At 41.6% G+C, this 24,668-nt stretch overlaps 1 protein-coding gene across 1 annotated transcript in view; it reads right to left on the reverse strand.

Annotated features, from left to right (window-relative positions):
* TSNARE1 (t-SNARE domain containing 1) overlaps positions 1 to 24,668 on the reverse strand; it is a 324,770-nt gene that overhangs the window by 192,309 nt on the left and 107,793 nt on the right. The window contains exons 4-7 of the mRNA XM_075705087.1: positions 22,551 to 22,641; positions 18,811 to 18,885; positions 17,241 to 17,286; positions 14,678 to 14,685 (exon numbers count right to left, since the gene is read on the reverse strand). Of these exons, the coding sequence (XP_075561202.1) occupies positions 14,678 to 14,685; positions 17,241 to 17,286; positions 18,811 to 18,885; positions 22,551 to 22,641 (220 nt within the window). The remainder of the gene's footprint in view (positions 1 to 14,677; positions 14,686 to 17,240; positions 17,287 to 18,810; positions 18,886 to 22,550; positions 22,642 to 24,668) is intronic.

Below are 24,668 nucleotides of genomic sequence, written 5' to 3' on the forward strand. Positions count from 1 at the left end.
GTGAAAATAGCTAATGAACTGAATTGTATGATATTAATTGCTTTATAATACTGTATGTTATCTCTTAACTATATGTTATCTCTTAACTGCATGTTAATATAATAATATAGTAGGTTAATATTAAGTATATAATACTATATATTATGATTGCTATATGCTGCATCAATGGTATTGCAGTAAGAATTGCCCAGCTTAATGAAAATGAACTTTGATGAAACCATGTTGGAATGAGAACTGACTTCAGCATGCAACAGTCCAACACTGCACACCACCTGTCCTGCTCTGAAAGACTGTGATGACAGATGGAACCCAAAGTCATGGGCTAAATGAACTCAATGGACATTTTAGAGGGATGGGCCATAGACGAAGGGAATGATATCTGTGTGTATATCAAGATAGGGAAAGCGGTGGTGATTAGTTAGAACACATTGGAAAGGGGAGGGCCTGTGCATGACGTAGATGGTATAGAATAAGGGGTGGATACTGTCCTGGTTTCGGCTGGGATAGAGTTAATTTTCTTCCTAGCAGCAGGCATAGTGCTGTGTTTTGGATTTAGTAGGAGAAGAATGTTGATAACAGGCTGATGTTTTTAGTTGTTGCTGAGTACTGCTTATGCTAGTCAAGGACTTTTTCAGCTTCCCATGCTCTGCCAGGCACACAAGAAACTGGGAGGGGGCACAGCCAGAATAGTTGATCCAAACTGCCCAAAGGGCTATTCCATACCATATGACGTCATGCTCAGTATATAAACTGGGGGGGGTTGGCCAGGGAGCAGCGATCGCTGCTCGGGAACTGTCTGGGTATGGGTCGGCGGGTGGTGAGCAATTGCATTGTGCATCACTTGCTTCGTGTATCATTATTATTATTATCATTATTATACTGTTACTATTAGCATTACTATTTTACTTTATTTCAATTATTAAACTGTTCTTCTCTCAACCCAGGAGTGTTTCTCACTCTTACTCCTCCAATTCTCTCCCCCATCCCATCGGGGTAGGGGGAGTGAGCGAGCGGCTGCGTGGTGCTTAGTTGCTGGCTGGGGCTAAACCACGACAGTTGTCTTCCTCACAAATTCCGCCTTTCTCTCTCCCAAGCTCCACGCTGAGCTTTCATGTAACAACAAGGAGGAGCCCTGACCAAGAAAAAGAATATCAGCAAGAAAATAGAGTTATAATTCCTGGGATTTAGTTGCTGAGGGTTGATGTTTGATCCTAGTGAAGCTAATGGCAAAATTCTCATGGATATAAATGGGGTCTTTTTTGATTATCTTCCCATGACGACTCCTCAAAAGTTATTTACCAACTCTATTTAGCTTTATGGTATTTAACTGTTTATTTGAAACACATGGACTGAACCTGTTTGTTTCATTTCAGCTGGTTGTTTTTTAGCATGACACACTTTTGAGTTACAAAGGTTGTTGCTCTTCTCTCCAAAAATGCTACCCTGTTCTTCTAAAGGACAGAGTAGCAACCAGGCAGAAGCAGAACCAATGGAGAACAGAGTCTGTTTTGCCATTCAAACTCTCAATCCCTCATCAACCCTGTTTCATATCCCTTCAAATTTTCAAATATGAAGAGAGCGATACTTGCAAAGAATACTTTGGACCTCCACAGGTGCCATTGAGGAGAGGGACTTCATGCACTAAGTTTGAGTTAGAAGTAGTTTGCTACAATACAGAAAGGAGTCACTACACAAGCTAATCCCAATTCGCTTCAGCACCGCACACTTAATATGCTGAAAACTGCTGCAGTTTTTAAATCCTCTTTTATTGAAAAATTGTTGATGAGCAAAATACATAATGTTCCCTATTAGTCTCCATCCTGTGTACGTCCCCTGGGCACGGAGACACGCTTATCTTGTTTTCCTAGCTGTTCCTCGAGCATATTTATGTTGTTAGTCTCACAATAGGTATCATTATGTCAATAAGTACAATTTAAACATCAGTAGTATGGTTGTGGGCAGAAATGCAACTGATCATATCACATGCTATAAAAGGGGTACACATGTCAAGGAAAGGGCTTCGATGCTTTTCATTCTCAATTCTTTGCCAAAACTTCTACAGAGGGGAATGGTGTGAGCAAAAGATGGAGGAGGAGAGAGTGACAGAGGAAGAGTGACAACTAACCAAAAAGAGAGCAGGGACAAGCAAGAGTGACTTAAGTACACAGAAGATGCTTGGAAAGGGGGACAGTGGGACAAAGAGGAAAGAAAGCATGAAGATTAATTGAAAGGAAGCCAAAGACAGATCCAGGATGTTTCCAGAATGCACAGATCTCCCACTCAGTTAAGACAGGGTCTGAGATAGGACCATCTGCAGATCTTCCTCACAGGGAATGAAACCCTCACTAGTGCTGACGTGTTTCAGAAGCAAGGATGGGAGAAGGAAGGCAGCGAATCTTTCCAAAACCAGTGTAGCCATTAGGGAAGCCTATGCATTACTGTTGTCGCTCCTTAGCTACCACATGCAAACCAACTATTGGGGAGTAAATTCCACAGTAGTTGAGCAGCAAATCCCATTAATAGACAGAAATTTCTGTCTTCTCCTGGAGAAGTATTTGTCACTAATTTCTGAAGATGAACCAACATCCTGCCCACTTTCTGGAATGGAAACTTTCTTTCCACAGGGGACTTCTAGTAATAGAGATTAAAAAATGGGTGAAAGAAAAGCATTGGAAAAAACTCTCTTTCCAGGTAAATACTAAACTCTTCACTGAACTGAAATTAGACTGAGTGAGGAAATTGTTGGCACAGTTAATGATGGACATATATTTTCCATACCAAATTATGGAAGCTGACTGTGTCCATAATATCACTGCATATTTTATCATAATTGTTAGGCTCCACACTGACTTTCTCCATTGAAAGCGCTCTACGAACCACTGACACTGCCTGCTGAGGAAGGTGACACTTTCCATCAGTAAAGGAGCATCGATCTGGCTCAGCGTTTTAAAGTCCCTGATGGGTTTACATTACCTTTGTACTGGAGTCTTTCTATTTGCTTCCACCACTCATGCTTTTACCCCTGCTGCTGCTTAGCTCAAACACAGCTGTACTAATACGCCAAAGCCACATATCTAATCCATACCTTTCTCATCTGTTTTGGGGTCTCATTTGGCAAACAGAATGGGATGAGACCAGTCTGATCATAACTAAGAGACAAGCCCTTGAGGTATGTCCTGGGCCAGTCTCCCAGGGATGTTGACATGTATTATAATTTTGTAGGAAACTACATTTGGCTGAGTTTTACAAAAGGCTCTGAGCATTGTGAACCACCCAAAATCCCAGGGAATTTTCCCAAGAGGAGTTATGTTAGGTCAGTTGTCCTGGATAAGTGTCATCATTGATAACTCCGTCCTGCTAACCAAAACATGTCTATTGGATTGCAGTGATGCTGGTGGTATACTTCTCCTCCAGTCTCACCCTGTCATGCAGTGGCAGAGCCCAGTCTGGCATTCCTCAGAAAATGTTGACTTTCTCAGAAAGAAATGTGAGCCCTTCCATCCTGATTTACTCTAAATATTCCTGGTAGGTCTCATGAGTAATGTACCTACACAAAGAGATCTCAGAAAATGTACGGATTATGCAGGAACATAAATTTTGACTGAACAAGTGATGAATAAAATGCAGAGCAACATCCTCAGATATTGGGCAAAGAATATATAATCATTCAGTGGTGTTTGCGAAACATGTCAGGCTCTGTCAGGAAGAAGGGTTATAAATAAATGTGAGGTAGATACTTTAATAATGCTATTTCATATACATGCAATAATGAACTTTAATTATTTCTTTGGGTTTCTTTATTCTTTTACTGTAGCAGATGAGTCAAGCCCAGATGTGTAATGAAACTGATACTGGCATCACAGCATTTTCTTTAGAAGTGGTTGAAAGAGTTCTATGGATCAGCTGCCAAGTAATTTCTTCTCCTGTGGGGTTTCCTTCATGCTTCTCACCCAGAATTTAATTCCCCCATATATGGCATGAGTGAATCACATTGCAAGGAATTTTCCTGATGGAAAAGATTTTGCAGGCAAGGGGTCTTCTCACATTGCTTGTCCTGAAATGAAGCCAAAGTCATGTTTATCATTCTCAGTGGAGCAACCTGCCAAGAGGAACCAGTTGCCATGGTATGTAAGGAAGTTCATGTATAACTTTGCATTCAGAAACTATGAAAGCTAATTTAGAGTATATCGGTGACCTTAACACCAAATATTTGTGCCAGGGAACAAGGAGATTGATTTGTTTCCTGCTGTGATGTTGGGAATTAACAGAGGATATCAAAAGGAAAACTCAGAGATGTTAAATGTAATTACGTTGGATAAATATGAAATACCTCATTCATTCCCTGGCTCTTCAGTAGAAACTCAAGGAAATAAAGCAATGTGACACATCACTCTTTTTGCAAAATGCCTTCCTGTCAATGTCTACAATGACTACTTGACCTTCATGAAGAAGTCATATGAGATGAATCTCACAGAAATACTTTCGTTCTCCCTTCCAACTTTCCTGCTCTGTAAGCAAGACCAATGACAACACAACCCTACTGAAAGCAACAGGATATGTTCCTCAAATCCCGGCACCATGAAGACATCAAGGCCCAGATCCTCTACTCTCATAGACAGGAGCTTTCAAACTCACTGAGGGGCTACCCAAAAGTATCTGAATTAACTTGTCAGGTCTACTCCCCATGCCATACCTAATACTCCAATGTTAAATTGTGAATAAACAAACCCATGAAACAAATAAATGCTGCAGAATCCTTGCATGTCAAAAGTCCTTGCATTTGATAGCTACTCAACCTATACCTCTTTGTACGCACCTCCAGACCCACCAATCTCCATTTCCTTCTGACCATCATGAAAAACAAAACAAAACAAAACAAAAAAACAAAACAAAACAAAACAAAACAAACAAAAAACCCGAAGACATAACAAAGCAGATAACCAATGGCATGGGTTACTCTGGGAACAAACACTTTGTTCTTATAACAGCAACAAAGTCAAATCTGCTGAGCTCAGTATAACTTGCTGCATGACCTACAATCTCCATCCTACCTCTGCCTTTTCTGTAAAATGGGGGTGGGTTCCTCCTCCCATAGAGTTGAAATATTTTATTTTAATTTCCAAAGTGTTTCAGACCTGCAGGGATGTCCACTAAAATTCAGCATTGGAAGAGTTTCCCCAGCTCATCTTCCCCTATTTCATATAAAGTCTTAAATACAATCACCTGTTCATAAACAAAGAAGCCTAATAAAAGCATTAAAAAAAAAAAAAAAAGAAACCAAAACCCACAAACCACCATATCACACATCTTTGAACCTCTCTTTTTCTTTTGGTGGCCCATTTATACTCTGTAATGTTTTCCAGCCCTACAGCTGGGAAGGAGAAGCAGCACCACTGGTGAGCTGTGAGATTTAAGAGGGCTGAAGCAGAGACTCAACAAGGCACAAAGGTGCTTAAAGGGATTTTGTTTGAACTCAGGTCTCTACAGGGGGACAATGTCTGTAGGCTTGGAAGCAACAAGCAGTGCTAGGAGCAGAAAAAGATTTTATAACATTGGATATCATTAAGCTCAAAATAAAATGCATCTCAAAATAAGCAGGATTAGTGTAGGACAAGAACACAAATGATGTCCCACAAGCAAAGGGTGCATCTTTTTAAAATGAGAGGTATAAGGGACAAAACATATAAATACAAAAGAAAAAAAATGCAGATCCCAAACTCAGCATTTTTAAACAAAAAATGTGGTTCTCTAAAGAAAAAGTCCTTTCCCCCCTCTACTTTTCCACAAAACCCTCCCTCATGCCCTACTTTTTCCCAGCCTGAGACTGCCTGGCAGCTCTGACCAGGCAGGTAGGCAGGTGTCCAACCACTTGGTATCACCATTACCTGTACTCACACAGATAAGCTGAGATTTCTTATTAATGTCAGTAATTTTGAACCTGTTAAACTCATAAATCGCAGATTAGTGCTACCCCATGCTGCACCCAGTGATATGTCACTATGCCTCCCTTTCTGATGTATTAGGCACGCACTCATGGCCCCGCCAGACCCTACTGGTGCCTGAGCAAGATGCACTGATGGGCAAGGCCTACTCCCACCTTTGGGGTGCCCAAATGATGTGAACTGGGGAGAGGGGGGACCTGCAGAGCCCTCTGGACTCCACCACAGATGAGCAGACTAGCTGAGACTAAAAACTGGCAAACTCCCTGATGCTTCCCAGCAGATGTGACCTAAAGCTAAAATTTCTCCTCCTTAGGAACCTGAAAAATTATATATGCATACACACAAATGCATTAATATTATAATTATTTCAACTCTATGTAATATGTGTGTTCTATCTGGTACAGGGAACATCTAGCAGGTGGTTACGTATTGAATTTTTCTAGCATCTAGTAAGCAGGGACTCCGCCTTCAACAGAAGGATAAGACATCCTATTCCACCTCAACTTTGTACACATTTTATCCTCATCTCAATGATACTGACAACAGCATCGATGGATCAGCGGGCCTCTCCACCGCTGTCCTCATCTGAGCTCTATACAACCAGGCTCCTGTATCCGATTAAGCGAGTCCTATGCCAGCAGATGGCACTCCGAAATGCGCAGCATCCACCGCTGCCCTCGCCCCATCCCCAGTAACTGCTGGAAAAGGCTTTTTTTCTGTGCCCAGCTCTTCAGTGGTGCTTTTAATCATGCTTGAATATCGGGGTCAATGAAGTAGTTCATACAATAGAGCCATCAAACTTCCCATTCCTCAGCTTCCAGAAGAGGTCAGTATGTCCTGCTGCACACAAAAGCCACATTCCCACTCTCTTTCCTTAAATCACCTAACCAGTTACAAACGGCTGGGCACAGAAGGGGAGAAAACACCTTCCTCACTCACCAGAAATCGGTCGTGCTTGCAAGCAGATGCTTCGATTGTTTATTTGTGTTTGCTGGGGATTTTTTTAGAGCAATCACGTTTGTGTCTCAGCATGCCACTACTAAGCTCTTCATACAAACGTATTCCCATACAGGAAAAAAAGGGAAGGGGAAGGGGAAGGGGAAGGGGAAGGGGAAGGGGAAGGGGAAGGGGAAGGGGAAGGGGAAGGGGAAGGGGAAGGGGAAGGGGAAGGGGAAGGGGAAGGGGAAGGGGAAGGGGAAGGGGAAGGGGAAGGGGAAGGGAAGGGAAGGGAAGGGAAGGGAAGGGAAGGGAAGGGAAGGGAAGGGAAGGGAAGGGAAGGGAAGGGAAGGGAAGGGAAGGGAAGGGAAGGGAAGGGCAAAATCTATCGTAAAGCAAGGAACTCTGCAGATCAAGATATTCAGTTGTATCAAGTAATATTGAGTTAAGGTTCTAGGAACCATTTTGATAGTTTTATTTCATTCCGGAGCTTACAGGCTGAGTAAAGGTAGAAAATAAAATACTGAAGCTTTTCATTTTCTCCAAGTGAGGTACACAAACCACAACTCACAACAGATCCAGGGCTTGCACAGATTGGAAGCAGGATCTTCAGCTCTGCCCCACAGAAAACTGGGTACATGGAAATAAACCCTTTTTTGACCTATTTCCAGCCAGTTTCTCCGTGCAGAAGTATAACCTGTATAGGCTTTTCTGTGCCTTGGTCTCTGTGCCAGGGAGGACCTGGGGAACCTCCTGTCCGTGGTGTGAGCTTTTCGTTGGGAAGTTGCACAAACAGGGGCAACTGGCTTTCCTTCGCTCGGGGCCCCTTGGCAGTGCTGCACTGACCACAGTACAGCTGTCTGTTTTCACAAGGCTCTGACCCATCACACAAAAATCAATAAATAAAAAGTGTAATAACTTAATTTTCTTTTATCATGGGACATACTGCATTTGTGTAAGATATCAGAATCATCCGTGTGGGAAAATGACCCATGAGGGATAAAATCTTCCTTGCTCTAGCATTCCCAGATCCCTTCCAACATCTGGAGAAGACAAGTACTCAAGTTGAGCAGAGAGAGACAAGAGATGAGAGTGAGGCCTTACCTTGATGCAGGGAGCAGGGTAAAAGTCCTCTTACACCAAACGCAATTGATCCAAGGCTCGCTGGAGTGACCGACTGCCTAGCGCTCATCCCAGCGTACAGCATGGTAACAGAGCTTTAATTAAAGTGGGATTAATGAAGGGGACACTGCAAAGCGCTACCATGTTTCACTGCAGGGGAAACAGTAAGATGCATTCTTGTCATCTTGCTGCTGAAATGACAAATTGCCCTTTTGGACTCCTGCAAGAGGAGAATACCCATAATAGCTCGCTTGCATCACTCCCCTCACGATTTATCCACAGTTTACAGGCATGAAGACGCACATGGGTGCTGTTAAGCAGATACCAGCCATGCAACATTGATTTGCTCCTGAGAGTAGCAATGATGAGCCACACTCATGGCTCAGTCTTCATTCATAGAAGTCAATGAATATCTCGAGTTGGAAGGGACCCATAAGGATCATCGAGTCCAGCTCCCATTTCATTCCCATCTATGCACACGGGAGGATGTCCTGGCAATTTTCAGCAGGGTTTGCCCATGGCACATGTTGTGAACCACCACCACATCTCAGATTTGGGACAGTTGGACATAGGTGAAGAAGTCTCTTAAATTTAAGGGAATTATTTGCTAGGCAGGCACCTTCTCAAATTTTGTGACAGTTATCAGGGAGAACCACCATCTGTGTTTAGGTGAAGATGCATTCATTTTTTTTTTATCACACAGACTATTGCTATCAGCTTAAAAATAACTATTTGAAACATCAACTGCAGCACATGCCTTATCTCACAGATCCTGGTGTACTTTATAAAGAAACTATATATAAATTATCTTTCTGTATATCTGCAGCTTTATGGTTTAACTCCAAAAGTATTTGAGCATCCTGGATTATCATTAAAAGTGAAGATGAAACTCCATAACAAACCAAAACATCAGTGGAAGCTTAATTTGGCAAAATAACACAAACTTGGACTACAGTTTTCAGTTGGCCACGAGAACTAAGTAACAGAACAAAGAATTATAAGCCTGGTTCTGTGTTTCCTTTTGTTTGCAGTAAATCAGGAATAATTTAATCAGTTGAAAGAGTCTGAGATAGCAAGCCTGTCTTACTATGCCAGGTCAATTTGGGGGCTGGGATGTGCAACAGCTGGAGCACCACACGGCATTTCACGGATGATATACAGTACAGGGGCAGTAACAGCACTGCCCTCTACATAGGGATGAAAGGGGTTAAATATCTTTGAATTATATGGTGGATATAACATTGGTTATTGAGACCCTGAAAATAAATCAGTTGGCACTGAGCACTAGGAAGGTCACTAAACATCACTTTTTTCTTCACCCTGATGAAGCAAGGGTTAACCTATTTTCAAATACTTTTTTTCGTGGGAAAATACCATTGCCATTCACATTTTATCATGTGATAAATGCAGCCTTCCAAGTGGGTTTAGAAGAATACAATTTCCTTCCTTTCAATAATCCATCTCCACAGCAGGGTTTAAATGTATTAAATAATACTGCATTCACTTTGGAGCAAGGTGACACACTCACTAAGGTTTCACATTTGTTTCTCCAGTTACTGCGTGATCTCTGCCAGGGCAGAAGTCAATTTAGACTCTTGCAGGGCAAATTCTGCAAGGTGGGGTTGAAGGAGGGGAGGCGGATGAGGTTGTACAAGCATCCCCATCACACCAGCAGGAACCACTTCCACTTGCAGTAGGCAAAACAACCCACTTACTACATCATCAGGCTCCTGCACAGTAAAAAAAAAAGGAATATATAGGGAAGAAAAGCCACTGACCTAGAGTGGATGAAATCCAAGCTTGCAGACTGATGCAAAGGTTTATTTTTTATAATTATACTACTGCCATTGCAACCCCGCGTGTCCTACACACCCAGCCTATGTTTCATCAGCTCTGGGATCTTGGTCTGCATTTGCTCTCCTCTTACACACATTTTCTTCCCTCTGTCAGCATAGATCTGACAGCGCTGCCAAAGGCAACCCTCACTGCCCAAAAAAGCTGCGTGTGAGGACAAAGCTCTCCGACCAAGGTGAATATCCATCCAACCGGCCACACCTGTCACTATATTTATTTATATTAATAGTTATATTAATATTTATAGCAATATTAATGTCTAGATCTAGATCTGTATATTTCTATTTATATCTATATTTGTATTTATGTAGATGTAGATCTAGATATGCATATCTACATCTATATCTATAGATATGCACAGCCATGTCAGCCGTGCTGACCGCGACCATGCAGCAAAGCACGCCCACACTGTGCAAAAAGCAGAACTCATGAGAAAAAAGGAGCCAGCGCTTCTTGAGACCGTGGCTTGAGATCTGATGTAACAGGTGAGAAAAGTTTTTCTTATCTTTACGAGCACAGCGGTCACCTCCATGAATGACTCTGATTTGGCATGAAAGAAGACATGGGTATTCGCAATATCCTTTAAATTTAGCAGCTGAGAGGAGAACGGAGCACTGCAACCACCCAGGCAGCTGCCACAAGCAATGGGGAAAAGTATTTGCAGAGCTGTGGCTGGCTATGGAAGAATAATAATGTGGATACCAGTTGAGTTATGTTATCTGTCCGAGCCTCCAGGCACAATATAGATTTGCCCTCTGCAAAAGCACTCTCTCCTATTAACAAGGCACGTTCATGCCAGCATTTTATCCCATGACCTCAAACGCCTCCACGCAACCCCAACATCACCATTTCCCACGCGCAGCCCTCCCGGCAGGCTCCTCGCCAGCGTGGGGTGAGGAACAAGTGGCCCCAGGATTTTGGAGCATAAAAGCAAGTGCTTGCAGAGCTGCGCGGTGAGGTTGGCTCATTCCAGACAAAACAGCCCTTCAGTTTGTGAGCCGGCTCCAGCAATGACTCAGAGCCGGGGCAGAGGAGAGCAGCATCAGCCCGGCATGTGAAGCCAGAGAGCTGCTGTGGAGGAGGCTTTGTACAAAAGAAACACTTCCCCTGCCTTCATCCTCTGCTCACATAAAAACCTCTGTCCTCTCTCACTCAAGCAAAAGGAAAAATAAAAAAAGACCCCCCCCAAAGAAACAAACAAACAAATAAACAAAAAAAACCCCAACCAACTGGAAAACCCAGCTAACGAATACAAAATCCTTTGCTCGGGTGCTGCTATTGGCAGCTGCGGTTTCTAGCTACATCAGCAGACACGGGCAAGGAAAGCGGGCTTATCCCATGCCAGGCGCTTGATCAGAGACTGCTAAGGAAATCCACGACCCCGAAGTTGTTTCAGCAATTTAGGAAATGGCAGGTTTGGGGGTGGGTTGGTCTTTTCTTATTTTTCTCCTTTTGTAGAAGGGGCTATATGTTATTGGAAGCTCGCGCCTCTAGCCTTTGCAAATTACCTCCTTTACAGATATAGTAGGGTCTGGGGGGTTTCTTACATGTTTTTGCATGCAACACTGAAGTCCTGAGCACTCCTGTTGCCCCACAAAACCTGTGCGCAGCCACAAGCAGCATGAGGAACATGGGCATTTTTCCAAGGGCTGCAGTGCAGGTTTTATTACCCTTAAGGATGGAGGATTCTTCATTTTAACTCTTACAGTTGCGAAGTGCTGCATCCCTGAAATATCAGAGATGGAGTTTAATGGTTTGTTAGTGCAGTGCCGTGTCTATAAAACCCACTGGCATTTTTTTGCAAGATCATGGGCATGCTGAGCAAAAAACCAGACCCACTGGAAGCAGTGCAAGGGCAGTACTTTGGGCCATTCAGAATAGATACCACCTCCCTTGGGAATACAGGGAGCAAATAAAGAAAAACAGGTGTGAATCTATTTCCATCCACTTATTAGATCCCTGTATGAGAATCTATTTCCCTACCCCCAAACAGGCAGAAAAAGAAAAAAAAACCAAAACTGTCTTAGTAAAATTGCTTTAATGACCGCCTTAAAAAAAACCCACAAAACAAACAAAAGCCCACACTTAAATAAAGTCAAGAAAAAATAGCCGTGTGATTTAAATGCTCCATATTGACAGCCCTAGGAACAGAGGAGTGGGTTGATTAGAATATGGCTTTTAATGGATGCATAGTCATTTAAAACAAAGTTGACATTATTGAAATAACACTTTTTACAGAAGTAGCTGCATACCAAATGACCTTGAAAAGACATAGCAATTACTAGCACACATGCAAGACACATTATCGCCAAAGCTAAGGCTTGATTTACTAAGATATACCAGCCAGACTGGAACATTAGGAACTGGGATGAGTTCTAAGATAAGATGTTAGAGTCAATAAGATAAATGCGTATATAAAAAGCTCCATTTGTCGGGGCAAAAGCCGTTATTTTGGTTGTGAAAAAGTCAATTTTGCATTTAAGAAAAATACACACCACCACCTCTCCCAAATGTTGAAGCCATTTTCAAACTGAGCTTTGGAGTGCCAGCACGAAGAGCACCTACTGCATTAAAAACTCATGGTTAATTATTGTTCAGAATAGCCTGTTGGCATTTGCTTAGCCTGTGAGATCCTCAGGGTGGCACAATCTAATAGCTGTACTTATACAGCATCTACCATGATAAGAACCCTGTAAAAATAGAAGCCCAAGTAACTAGAGTCATTACACACACATACATATATGCAGTTTATGCAGATATTATTGCCAAGATATTATTCTCCCATAAAGACAAGGATTGGATCTTGCTGCCCCTAAATGAGAATTTTACTCTAATCACATAAAAAGAACAACTTCATAAACACAGGAAGAAAGAGAGAAACGATGCTTCCTGTGAGAAGGAAGTCCATTTAAAGCATGAATAAATTGATGCAGTCAGGAGAAAGAAGCTTGTATATGCAGATAGAGGTTTATTACCCATTTTTGTGCTCCTAAGAAACATAATTTACTGACCTTTGAGAGAAGGGTCAAGTAGGCTCACAGAATAAGAAACAAAGGCATCTCTTTTGGCAACCGCCATGTTCCAGAGCAGTAATTATCCTTCCCTCTCCCCGTGAGCAGCAGGAAATGAAGAGGGGTGCGATTACACTATGACAATTACTGTAATTTTAATTTCTAAAAATTGCCAGGAAAGTTTCCTCTTAAGAAAAAAAAAAAAAAAAAGTCTGTTCAGACTTTTGGTGTAGTTTTAGTTTAAAACTCATTCCTCAGCCAAAACAGGGCTGTGCTTCCCCCCCTCCCACTCCTTTTGGGGAACCGCCCATAAAGTCTACATGGTGAGAAAGCCCGCTTTCCTGCTCATTAGTTGAGAATATAGATGGCTAAGTGTGGTCATCATCTGGGAAAGATGGAGGTGGCCCGAAGGCATGTAACAGATGCAGTAAGGATGCAAAAACTGGGCTGTTGCTGCTAGGTAGTGCCAGGAACGCATCCTTAGAGGCCCTCAGCTTTTCAGCCTAGTCTGCTGTTGGATTTAATATCATTTGAATTTATTCAGTCATGGGCACAATAACGTATTCTTCTTTCTGTGGGAAGTAGATGATGTTAGATGCACAACAATTAAAAGGAATTTAAAAGAAGGATTCTTTTCATCACCTGTGCTTAGAGGGATTATTGGCTATTTTGTGGATTTTCTGCAGGTTATAATTTACTATTTTTATATTATGGATTATCTGTTCTGTGCTATTAGAACATTATTGTATTTTATTATACCCAGCTGTTGCACTGTGGGATGGACGTAGCCCAAGAGGACAGGTCTACTCAGCTGTCCAACCTCCCCTACCACCAACCACGCTGTCCCAGGCTCTGCATCACGGCTATGGGGGACACCAGAAATATTCCCTCTCCTACAGTGGACTTTCTGCCTGGAAGGAGGAACAGTTGCCTTGCACCAAGGTGTGTCTGTGCAGGGGAAGAAGGGATTCAAGGCACGTCTGCCCATATGTAGGCAGGAACCAGAGGCAACCATGTCATCAAATACATTACCACCTCTGCTGTATGTTGCAACAACATTTCTCATAAATGGAAAGCTGCTTTCCAGGATTCCCCTGTGCACTCCCTTAATGTGACTTCTGAGGTCTCATTTTGGCCACTGGGTAAATATTTAAAATTGCTTTCACAGATCCAAGGGAAAGGGCTTTTTTCAAATAGTTGCCACAGCTCACGTTCAACAATGATCATTTAGTGTAGTAAAAATTTGTATCTTTTAATATATGCAGTGACACACCTATAGAACTACATCGATTTGTAGTTCACAAATACACTCCTACAAACACATATTTGATTAAGAATTTATATAACTTCAGGCTTCAAGGAATTTTGGATCAATGCCTTTATTTTCTTTTATAAATAAATAAACTCAATTAAACAGTACTTACAGCAAACCACAATGGGCAGGAAAATAATTTTCCTGAAGCTTCTCTTTTGAATTTTTACCTGTTACATGGGTCTAGGAAATCAATTACTCCCTAAAGGCATCTTATTAGACTTTGCGTTACCAAATATCTTACCTTTCCCACCCACCAATGGAACAGAAGAATTATAGTGACACGCATATAGAAAAACTAGCATTCCTCAAACCTCTTACAATTTGCTGTAATAAATTAAAGCATAAATAAAATAAAACAAAGCCCTGCAGGCAAGCAGCATTTGAATCAAGACTGGATCTGCACCAAGTCAAGAAGTTCACCGTGCAGTCCCACAAGATCCATAAATCAGGTCACCTGAACATATGTAGTATTTTGCATTACTGTATAGGATGTTAACTTTAATGCCTTAATATATGCACATAGTGGTCAGGTTACAGTTGCTGTGGGAACTGTAATTTTGCATGTCCTGACCAATCTGCAGCTGGAAAAATAATAATAAGTAAAAACCAATGACACCACTGCATTCCTGTCCTGGTTTCAGCAGGTTTTACTCATTTAATTTCTCTCTTTTTATATTTGAAGGAGGAAGAAAAGAAGACGTATGAAGCTGAAACGGGTATGAATTAACTTTCATCCTTTTCCAGCAGTTTGCATGAAACCTCATGTGTCCCCAGCCCAAGTGTCACTGCATGAAAATTATGTGCTCTTGGGTGTGATCAAGCTTATTTCTGAGTCAGAAGCATCTCATCAAGGGCATACTACAACCCCCTTCTTTTCCATAGTGCACCAAAGCCAACGACCAGCACTCACTTGCAAGTGACAGCCACAAGGAGAAACAAATTGGCAGCTGATCCAGTTTAACACAGTTTCTGCTGATGCTGCCTGACCCACACCAAATTGTTACTGCTACAGTCTCCTAACAGGTAGGATTCTTACCTGTTTTAAGGCAAAGGGGTTTGTCTCTATCCTGTTCTTCCTCCAGTCTCCCTTTACCTCCAAACCCACCATCACTTGCCTCCAAAATTTGAGTACTTTTATCTGACATCTTGGTTTTTTCCCCTATTAAAACTCTGCTCCCTTCCAGAGAAGGTTGGGTTTGGAGTCATCGACTATTTTCAATACACAAAAAGATTTGATTGCATCCAGGCTTACTCCAGGTGCAGGGATGCACAACGGCTATGCAATAATTAGCCCTCTTCATCTTATTAGCACTGATTAATGGCCAGCAGTGTCCCACATCATATGGAACAGCCATGGCCATGCAACCATGTGGTAGTCCAGGCAAGACAAGAGCTGTTCCCACCTCTGCGATCCACTCCACTGACAGTAATCTAACAAAGTTGGTTAAAAGCACAAGAACTGATATAACACAGACAGCATGAAAACAAATCACAGCTAATTTGCACAAAATAATCTCCTTTATCTCTGAGCTCAATCGTCAAAGCCAATGAGTGTTTGACATCCAGTGGGGCTGACCACCATTCAAGAATATGCTATTTGTGACCATGCACAATACCCATGTTCAAACCAGATCACCAGTTGGTGGACAAAAATAAGCTATAACATTTCTATAAATAGATAGCTAAAAAACAACATCTGTGCACAATCACCCCAAAGGGGGTGGTGGGAACTCTCAATAAGGGCAAAGGAATACATTAGCCCTTGGGCACACAAAGGCCTTAGTCTCATTGCCACTACCACCTAAAACCAACTGACAAGAAGGTCTGATGCAGAATTGTAATTGTTTGAAACTTGTCTAATATTAAAGCTCTGGTCCATTGACTTGACCTAATGGTAGGGTCTTCGGTGGCATCACTTCACCCTTCATTACAGAGAAGCATTAATGCTACAAAGAACTACTATTTCTTACATATATGTTAAGGAGGATACAGAAAACCAGGTGACACAACAAGGTAGGGAATGAAGATTCATTGGGAAAGCAGAAAATCTACCAACTGCTCCTTAAAAGAAAACACAAGAGTATCAAGAGCATCTGAAATAGTCACTGAAATTAGGCGTAGAGTTCTGCTTTTTGGTGGCATGGTATCAGTTGCGAATAGCTAAAAGCTTTTTAGTGTATAGGACTTGAAAGGCCAACCTAATCTCTGCTGGACTCATGCTACAGCTAATTGATCTCTTGGCATCAAACCTCTCATTGAAATCTGTGGAGATTTCTTATACGCACACACACATATCACACATATAGTATTTTGCATTACTATTTGTGAAAGACTACACACATATGCATATATATGCATATATACACACATACATATCTTTACACTCTTAATCGTGTTACGTATGTCCACAGGCACACATTCATTTAATTATATTTTACATATGCATACACACGCATGTACATTTGAAACTAAATACATGCACAAAACTATCATGTAAATACTCTGATTACATATAGTATTTATTCATTGAGAAAGTTCCTAATATGGGTAAAAAGAGAGAAAAAAAGGCTCTGTTTGCATAAGTATATAATAGTTACCCAGAATGTAATGTAGCTGAAGAATGCAGAATACATGATCCCTCTTAAAACTGAGGACAGAGATTTAATAAAAAACCCCTTTACTTCCTTCTACGAAATTGCACTTGGAGTGTGATTTCACGTAGCCTAAGAGCCCAGCTCCCAGGGAAGGGGGTACAGGACTGCTCTTTGGTGTAATTCAGAATAGACAAAACTCCCATCACGTGTAGAAAACAGCCCCATGAGAACAGAAAAGCAGAGAATAATTAAACAGGTCTTACATATGTCTTTTTTCCTGGGTCCTATAGCTTCCACCTCCAAAGACGTCACACATCTCTATTTGAAAACCACCTCACCAGCTTCAATGTAGGTAGTGGGGGAGCACCATGCTCTTCAGCATCATTAGTAGAGTTAGAAAAAAGCCCTTTTTTAGCAATCTACTTACCGTTAAACATAGAGACACATGAACTTACCTGTTTGGTACTTCTCTGCCCAGTAGGAAGCAAAGCTTTGGATTTCTCTGCTATTTTCTGTAAAAAATGGGGGAAAAAAAAGGAAAATGGTTGAGAAAACAGTGTCCAAATATTTAGGGAAAGAATCATATGAAGCTTTTTCTTCTGCTTTTTAAAGAAAAGGACATAGAAAAAACTCTTATTATTTAGAAAAAGAAAGGGAGTATAACCGCATTGAAAAGTTTGGTCTTGCAGGAATTAAAAGTCTTCAAAGCTTCCAGAATGACAAGGTTATCAAAACTGAAACGTGCTTTTAAGAAATGACAGCTAGGACGTGGATAAGTAGCAATTTACCACTCAGATTGGTTTCCTGACGCAACCGGGCATTCACAAACTGCAGTGGCTAATATTGGCACTTCTGAATTGATGACAGGTTTTCAAAAAAAACCCAACCTTATATGTACAGTCCAGATGGATTGTACTCATGAACATTAAAAAAAAAAGCATAAATAAGGTGTGTGTATACGGGGGTGGAGTCTCAATCCTTCCAGCTTCTTATTTAATGGCATAAAGTTATTTCGCTTAAAGACCTGGCACTTGGGGTTTTGAATAGGACAGAGAAATAATTAAAAATATGAGATAGCACTAGAGATAATGCAATGCTATTACATAATACACATGCTGTTGAGTGCAATTTTATGTGTTTTTACTTATTTATTTATTTATTTTTAAACCATAGGCAGCAAGTGTTGCGAAATCAGTGTAGAGTATTTCTAACAGAGATACATTATTAAGTGCATGTTGCCAGCCACATTTCATCACACCTGTATAATTACAATATATTCTTCCTATGTCTTGCAGACATGGGTCAAACTCACTATAGTATAAGAAAGCACCAGAGTTTGTCCAGGTTGTATTTGCATAGGATTCAGTTAATCCAGATATATGTTCAAGATTGTTACTGCAGGGGAGAGAAGCAGTTTGAGGATGGTAAATTTAAATGGTTACTACAGTGTTTAAAAGCAAAGCAAATCTGCTCATCAGCAAGGCCTCCCCAGGGTAAAGTGGGAGAGCAATAAGCAAATAAAAGACGTGGAATTTGGGTTTTGTTTGTTTTATTAAACAGCTTGATGTTGGTGACAGGTCCAAACCACAAGATCTGTTCGGAAACCTTCTGGCAAAGCCATATAATGCAGCAGAGCCATAAGGTGGGTTAACATTTAAATTAGCAATGCTGCCTGCACGTTTTCTGTAAGCAGAAAAGGTGAAAGGGGCACTGTGCAATCACTTCTTCTTCTCCCCTGAAAGTGGACACACACCAAAATAAAGTCATGGCTAAGCCAGGGGAACCACTGAAGGTCCTATCAGACACACAGCTGGCAAAAGCACCCTTTTTTTCTTTTCCATTGCTGATGAATTGTTCTTCAGTCACATGCATGTGCATATTCCAATGTAATGATACAGCTTGATTGAGAAAGTAAGAAAAGATGGAGAAAACTACACTCTGTGGAGATGCTGCATGCTCCTGGGAGCCACTCTCGCTCCCACACAGCACGTTCCCAAAATCACATATGGAAGAGTGGAAGCAAGAGAGACCCTTACCTTCTGCACAGCTCCGTATCTTTGGATGGCATCAGACAGCTGGTTCTTCAGCCTGTCCAGTTGAAGTCGCTCTTGCTGTTTTAGAAAAACAGAGGCCTGGTTAGCAGATCTGTAGAGATAAATCAAGTAGTAGACTCTGTCTATGACCACAGGAAACAGCCTAGGTGGGAGGCACCAAGTAAAAAAAATAGGAACAAATAGTATTCTCAAAATTCAATTTCACTAGGGCTGCCAGGATGCTACGAGGTTTTATTTTAGGAAGGGAGCACAAGATATTTTGATCTTTCAGGCCAAAGCAATTAAATAAACGTCACCTTGGATATTCGAGATAGCACTCAAGTCATGTCTACTGCGTGTTCTGCTATCTGAGCCGTACATCTTCTGCAGTAGCGATATACAGTGGGACACTTTGCTGTCCTGCTTACTGCATGAAGAGGGTCTCACTCTAATACCAGTTCTTAAAGATTGTGAAATGCAAGCAAATAAATACTTTACTGCCATCAAAAGAACAGAATGGTTGTAGCATGGTATCCTGTTTCTACTTAGTAAAATCCAGTCTCGGGTTAACCCAAGGGATCCTCCTATAAAAAGTCCTTTATTTGGATGATACCCCATGACGGATTCACCACCTCAATTGATGGCAATGGGTGATTGACTGGACTTGAGAGGTCCATCAGCCACAACAACCTTCCTTCTGCCTGGCCTAGGGCCTGCTTGTCAGAAACCAACTTATCTCTGTGTTTTCCAAAACACGTACCCAAATGTCACCATCTTTCTGTCTGGAGCTTGCCCCAGAAAGATACCCATCTATGTTTTAAACAAAAGTGTTCTCAGAAGGAAGACCCCAGTCTAGCCTGACGTAACTATCCAACATGCTGCAAAAATGCTGCGCTTAGATGGAGTGACCAAACCCAAACAGTGTCAGGCAATGGAAATTCTCCTGGAACTATTCTGCTCCCTGGATCTCAGACTTCAGGTGTACAGGAGCTCACGTGTCCAGGTTTTACAGAGGGGAATGAACTGCAAGGAAGTGGGGTGTCACCTTCAAAAACATGTAGCAAACAAAACCAAATCCACACTAAAGCTATCAAGCAGAAATGATCACTTTACAGCAATTTCAGTTGTTTCAGACAACTGCTTAAGAATACAAAAGTAAATTTTATAAAGGATGGGATAAACATCTTTATTTTTTAATGGTAGTATTTTCATACACAGAAGAATATTCCAGTCTTATATTTCTTCATCCAAAGTTTTAAAACCATTTTTAGAACAGGGCAAGTATCATTATTCCCATTCTACAGATAAAGGTCTATAAACCTTATGTTTGTTATACATGCAAAATAAGGCAAGATTGCCATCCTGGAGAGGTGATCTAATGGTCCAGCACTCATCCTACAAAAGCCTGGAATTCCAGATAGGCCTCTCTATTTAAGTCCTTTGAGGTTAGTTTGAATGGAAGCCCTAAAATAGCCATGTGCTATTTTACATCAGTCTCCTGTCTTGTATCTCACTGATCCACGTACATCAGTATCTTTGCTCCTGAAATACTATCAATTTTCTCAGTTGGGCATCCTGACTCCAATAGCTCCAGCAGCACTTGGAGCTTCAAGGGTAGTCAGAGAAAATCCCACAGTGCACCTTGTTGGCAGCGCATTACTGGTGGAAAATAAGAAAGAAAGAAAAAAAAATATTTTTTTGTCTGTGTGTGCATGCAAAGTAATATACAGAATAATGGATTGGAAAGGACTGACCATAAAGCTCCAAATTAATGGGAGGCTTTTCATGCTGTGAGAAATTTTATGGGAGGAAAGTTTGCCATGCTACCCAGTTCCCCAAGAGGGACTTACCGACCAGCAGCCAATACCCAACAGAACTATTTATTCTATATAAGGGATAAGGGTTACAGGTTTTATATCAAAATTTGTAGGTTTAATTACTTAAACTGCACACTGTTAGCACAGAATAGTTAAAAAAATAAACTCTGTTAAATTAATTGACCAGGGAGCAGAAGAAGTTATTATGTGATGCCGATAGAGAGCAGCAAGTTTATTCCTCATATTACTGCAATTGTGTGTCTACTTCGTTCAACTCTTAAATATTCTCCCTTTAACTTAGCAATTTTTCGCCCCATGACAGTAAAAGCTATTCTCCCAAGAGTCCCCAATGAACACTACATGGGCTTCAAGGGCAAATGATGACATTCTTGTCTGGCACTATAATTGGGTTTAACGTGACTTTGCCTGATTCCCCTTTGGACCCCATTTATGTCACAAAATGGAGCCAGGAGATCAGCACAAAAAAGCCCAGATCCCTATATCTCCAAGAAAACATCTTCTGTTTCATTTGATGTAATTATTCTCAGAGAATGCAAGAAAAAAGAAAAAATAGTCCTGTAGTCCATCACTAATCAAAGCTACACGTTAAAGAAGATCTAAGTATTAAGGTTGATGTCTGCATAAAGTCGATGTCTATGTATGGAGAACAGTCATTCCAGGCTTCCCTCTCCACCCTCTGGAGCAGACCATCACCCATTCATTTTTTTAGGTGGGCTGAGTTTGCACATGGTCCTCCACAGGTTATAAATGTAGCCTGGGGTGATTCAGCTCTTAAATCCTTATCTCATGTGCCTGTTGGCAAGTGACATAAATCCAGGCTGTAAAAAACACTTGGACAGAGATGAATTGTGTGTTTAGAGCAGTGTTTTTTCTAGGTGGAAGGACAGTGAGAACGGAGTTGAAGTAATACAGCACTTTGGGAAATGGCAGATAGTGAGTGAGGATAGAACACCAATTCAGGTAAGTTCCTGACCCAAAAACTATATAGATTCTGGAAGCAAGAACGTAACAGACAACTGCTAGTCAGAATCAAGTAGAAAAGAATTGTCTTTACTCTCATTTCAGTTGCTGAACCTCCTGTTATGTGGATGAAACTTCTCCTCAACTCTCACACCAGTTGGAGTTTGCCCCGCACAGTATGCTTGTGTTCTTGCCCACAGTGCATACCACAGGCCAAAGCCAGCAGGAAGATATGAGGTATAAAGGTCTTTATGGAAAGGTCAGAAACATTTTGTTCGTCCAATCTTTGCATTGGGGACCAGGGAATAGGAATCATTCATATCCCTGTGACAATGATGTTCATATGAGTTGAACCTACTGGTGACAGAAGAGCAGTCTCTGTACAACAGATGGGGTTGCTTGCGGGGTAAATTGTAATTCAAAGTCCTGCTCTGATCTGGCCACAGCCTGTAATTATCTAACCCCACCGCTGCTTTCACCCTAGGATACAGCACTGAATGAATGTCATATCCAGACATATTCCACTGCTTTGCCCTTTCCGTACACTTCAACATATTTCCAAACTCATCTGCACCCAGTGCACTCACTGCGCAACTGAGTCTTTGAGCAATGCCAAACTCTTGTGGAGCCAGGTGATTCCCGTAGTACTTTCACCCAAGCTGAGTGAGACCCTGAGATAGGTGTGAGCTAGTCAATGCTTTGTTGATGAGTTCTTGATTTCCAATTCCACATGACCCAGTTTTGGCAGAAGACCTGGTTTCTGCAGCTGTTTTCCCATTGGTCTTTTACAAATGCATGCAATGCTTATTCTGTAACAGGAAAGGAAGATATAACAAGACACGGAGCTCAACAGCTTTAAAGCACCCACTACCACTTCTTTTTTCATTATTCCTCCCTCCATAAGACCCAGCACTCCCCCCCAATGGCATCTTGAATGACACGTACCCTGGATGAGCCTCTGACAATCTCAGACAGCTGCTTGATGGCTTTGGTGCTAGTTGTGATGGTTTTATTAGTCTCCTGCTGGGTTGCATGCCTGCAGAAGAGATGATGAGAATTGCAATTGAAATTAATTGCATAATGAGACACTTAGAGAAATTTATCAAGCTGCAGAGCAATTGAGACAACACAACACACAGCACATGGAGTCACAGTAGGACTACTGAGTCCAGAGTCTTGACCAGCAGTGGCAGCCAGAAGGCTGTAGGAAATACTAGCAAGGAGCTGCCCAAAATGTTCTTCCTGTGATCGGCACAAAGACAATAGCTGTGGACCTGCAAAGTCAATGGGGGAAGATAAGGTGAAAATCAGGGGTGGACAGGTAACAAGGCCATCACAGATGGTTGGTACTGCAACCAAAAACGATGAAAGAAGGGTTATACAGCAAAAAGAGATGGGACTGGGGAGTTACCTGATGACTTGCCCAGGAAAATTTTGTTCTCAGAAAAGAAATTTGAAAAGACAGAAATCGAGCAGGACAAATTTATTTACCATGATGATCTACCTGCTAATGAGACAGTATCTCCAGGAAAGCACTGCGAATACAAAGGTCCAGTGCTGCTTTAGAAGCACTGAAACAGGCAGGCAGGGAGCCAAAGCAGTCCCCTCTCCAGTCATGGCTGTCCCTCTCCTTTACATCCCAAATTCCAGTACCATTATTTCTTGTAAGCACTGGTTGTTGGCTTCACTGTTTGGGACAAAACAAAGTAGGGGGAAGAGACATAAATGCTGCCCAAAGGTATTTATTAGCTCGGTCCAGTACTTCTCAAGCTTTATAAGAGCAACAGGGCATTTTCAGCATCTAAGCTTCCCCAGGGAGCACTTCACATCTTTTTAGTCAGAAAGGGGTTGTTTTCCATAATGCTTCAGTCAAAAACTCTAGAAAGACTCAAGAAAGACCTGGTGAAAATAATCTTTTCTCTCCCTTAGAGGACACATTTGAGCCATGGTTGGATTGAAAAGACTCATTTCTCAGTGCTTTTTTTTCAGGGTGGGCAGGATGTGGACTGAATGGAAGTTTTTTGATTAAAGAATGTTTAGATGACTATTTATGGACTCTCTGTTCTGAAGACCCATGGCCCGTCCTGGCTCTTCAGCTCCTTCCTGCTTCTCTGTCAGCACTGATGGAGACCAGCTCTTTCAACTTTTTCAGCACCTCCTTTGAGGAACAAGGCCAGCCCCCAAACAGTCTTTACCAAACACAAACTTAACTACAAATAAATTGAGACCTCTCAACAAGCACTCCACTGACTGTCATTTCCCTCTAGTCAGGGAAGATGGACATAGGCACCATGAACTGCGATATTCACCCCCATAGCAAAGTTTAGCAGGTTCTTTCCACTTAAGCAAGATGTCTGTGCAGACCACTCAGGGGCAAAGCTGTCTAGCATAAAAATGCACTTAATTTTATGCATTGTAGCTACCAGGTAAACAAGTGAAAGCTTAGCATACCATGAAGATAACATCTCTCAGCTGCAGAACAGTAATTCAGATGTACATTAAGGGTTGAACAAGCGCACAGAATGCATGGATTCCTTTGGTGCCATACAGGAAAGAGATATAATCTCACATGAAGACAAAGCTGGATCTGATAACTAGTTATTCTGGGTTAAATTAAAATACCATTTCTATATCCATTCATCAAAATGCATTTCATTTATTTATGATCCCAAGACCCATGGCACCAGCTGACTAATTATATCACTTGTAGTTTGAGATGGAAGAGGTCATGTCTCCTACAGACAGGTATTCCATGCTGTTGTCGCAAGAGAGGAGTACACAGTTAGCCTGATCTCAAATCTTTTAATAAAGTAAATCTTGCCACCAAGTGCACGAATTTCATAAGCAGCAGTTTCAAGATTGAGACTTCCAGAACTAATTCCTCTTAATACAATGCAAGGCACTGGAGTTGATGTCCAGTCATTTTGCAGACCTCATTAAATTATCTGCCCACAGAACAAGTCAAGGATTTACGTACCAGCAATTCCCCATCCCCAAAGTAAAATGACGTGTTAGGCTTATGCATCTGATCCTTCCCAATCTCTAAAGTTAAATAAAGTCTCC

The sequence above is a fragment of the Pelecanus crispus genome, chromosome 2 (assembly GCF_030463565.1).
Source record: "Pelecanus crispus isolate bPelCri1 chromosome 2, bPelCri1.pri, whole genome shotgun sequence".
Classification (NCBI taxonomy): domain Eukaryota; kingdom Metazoa; phylum Chordata; class Aves; order Pelecaniformes; family Pelecanidae; genus Pelecanus; species Pelecanus crispus.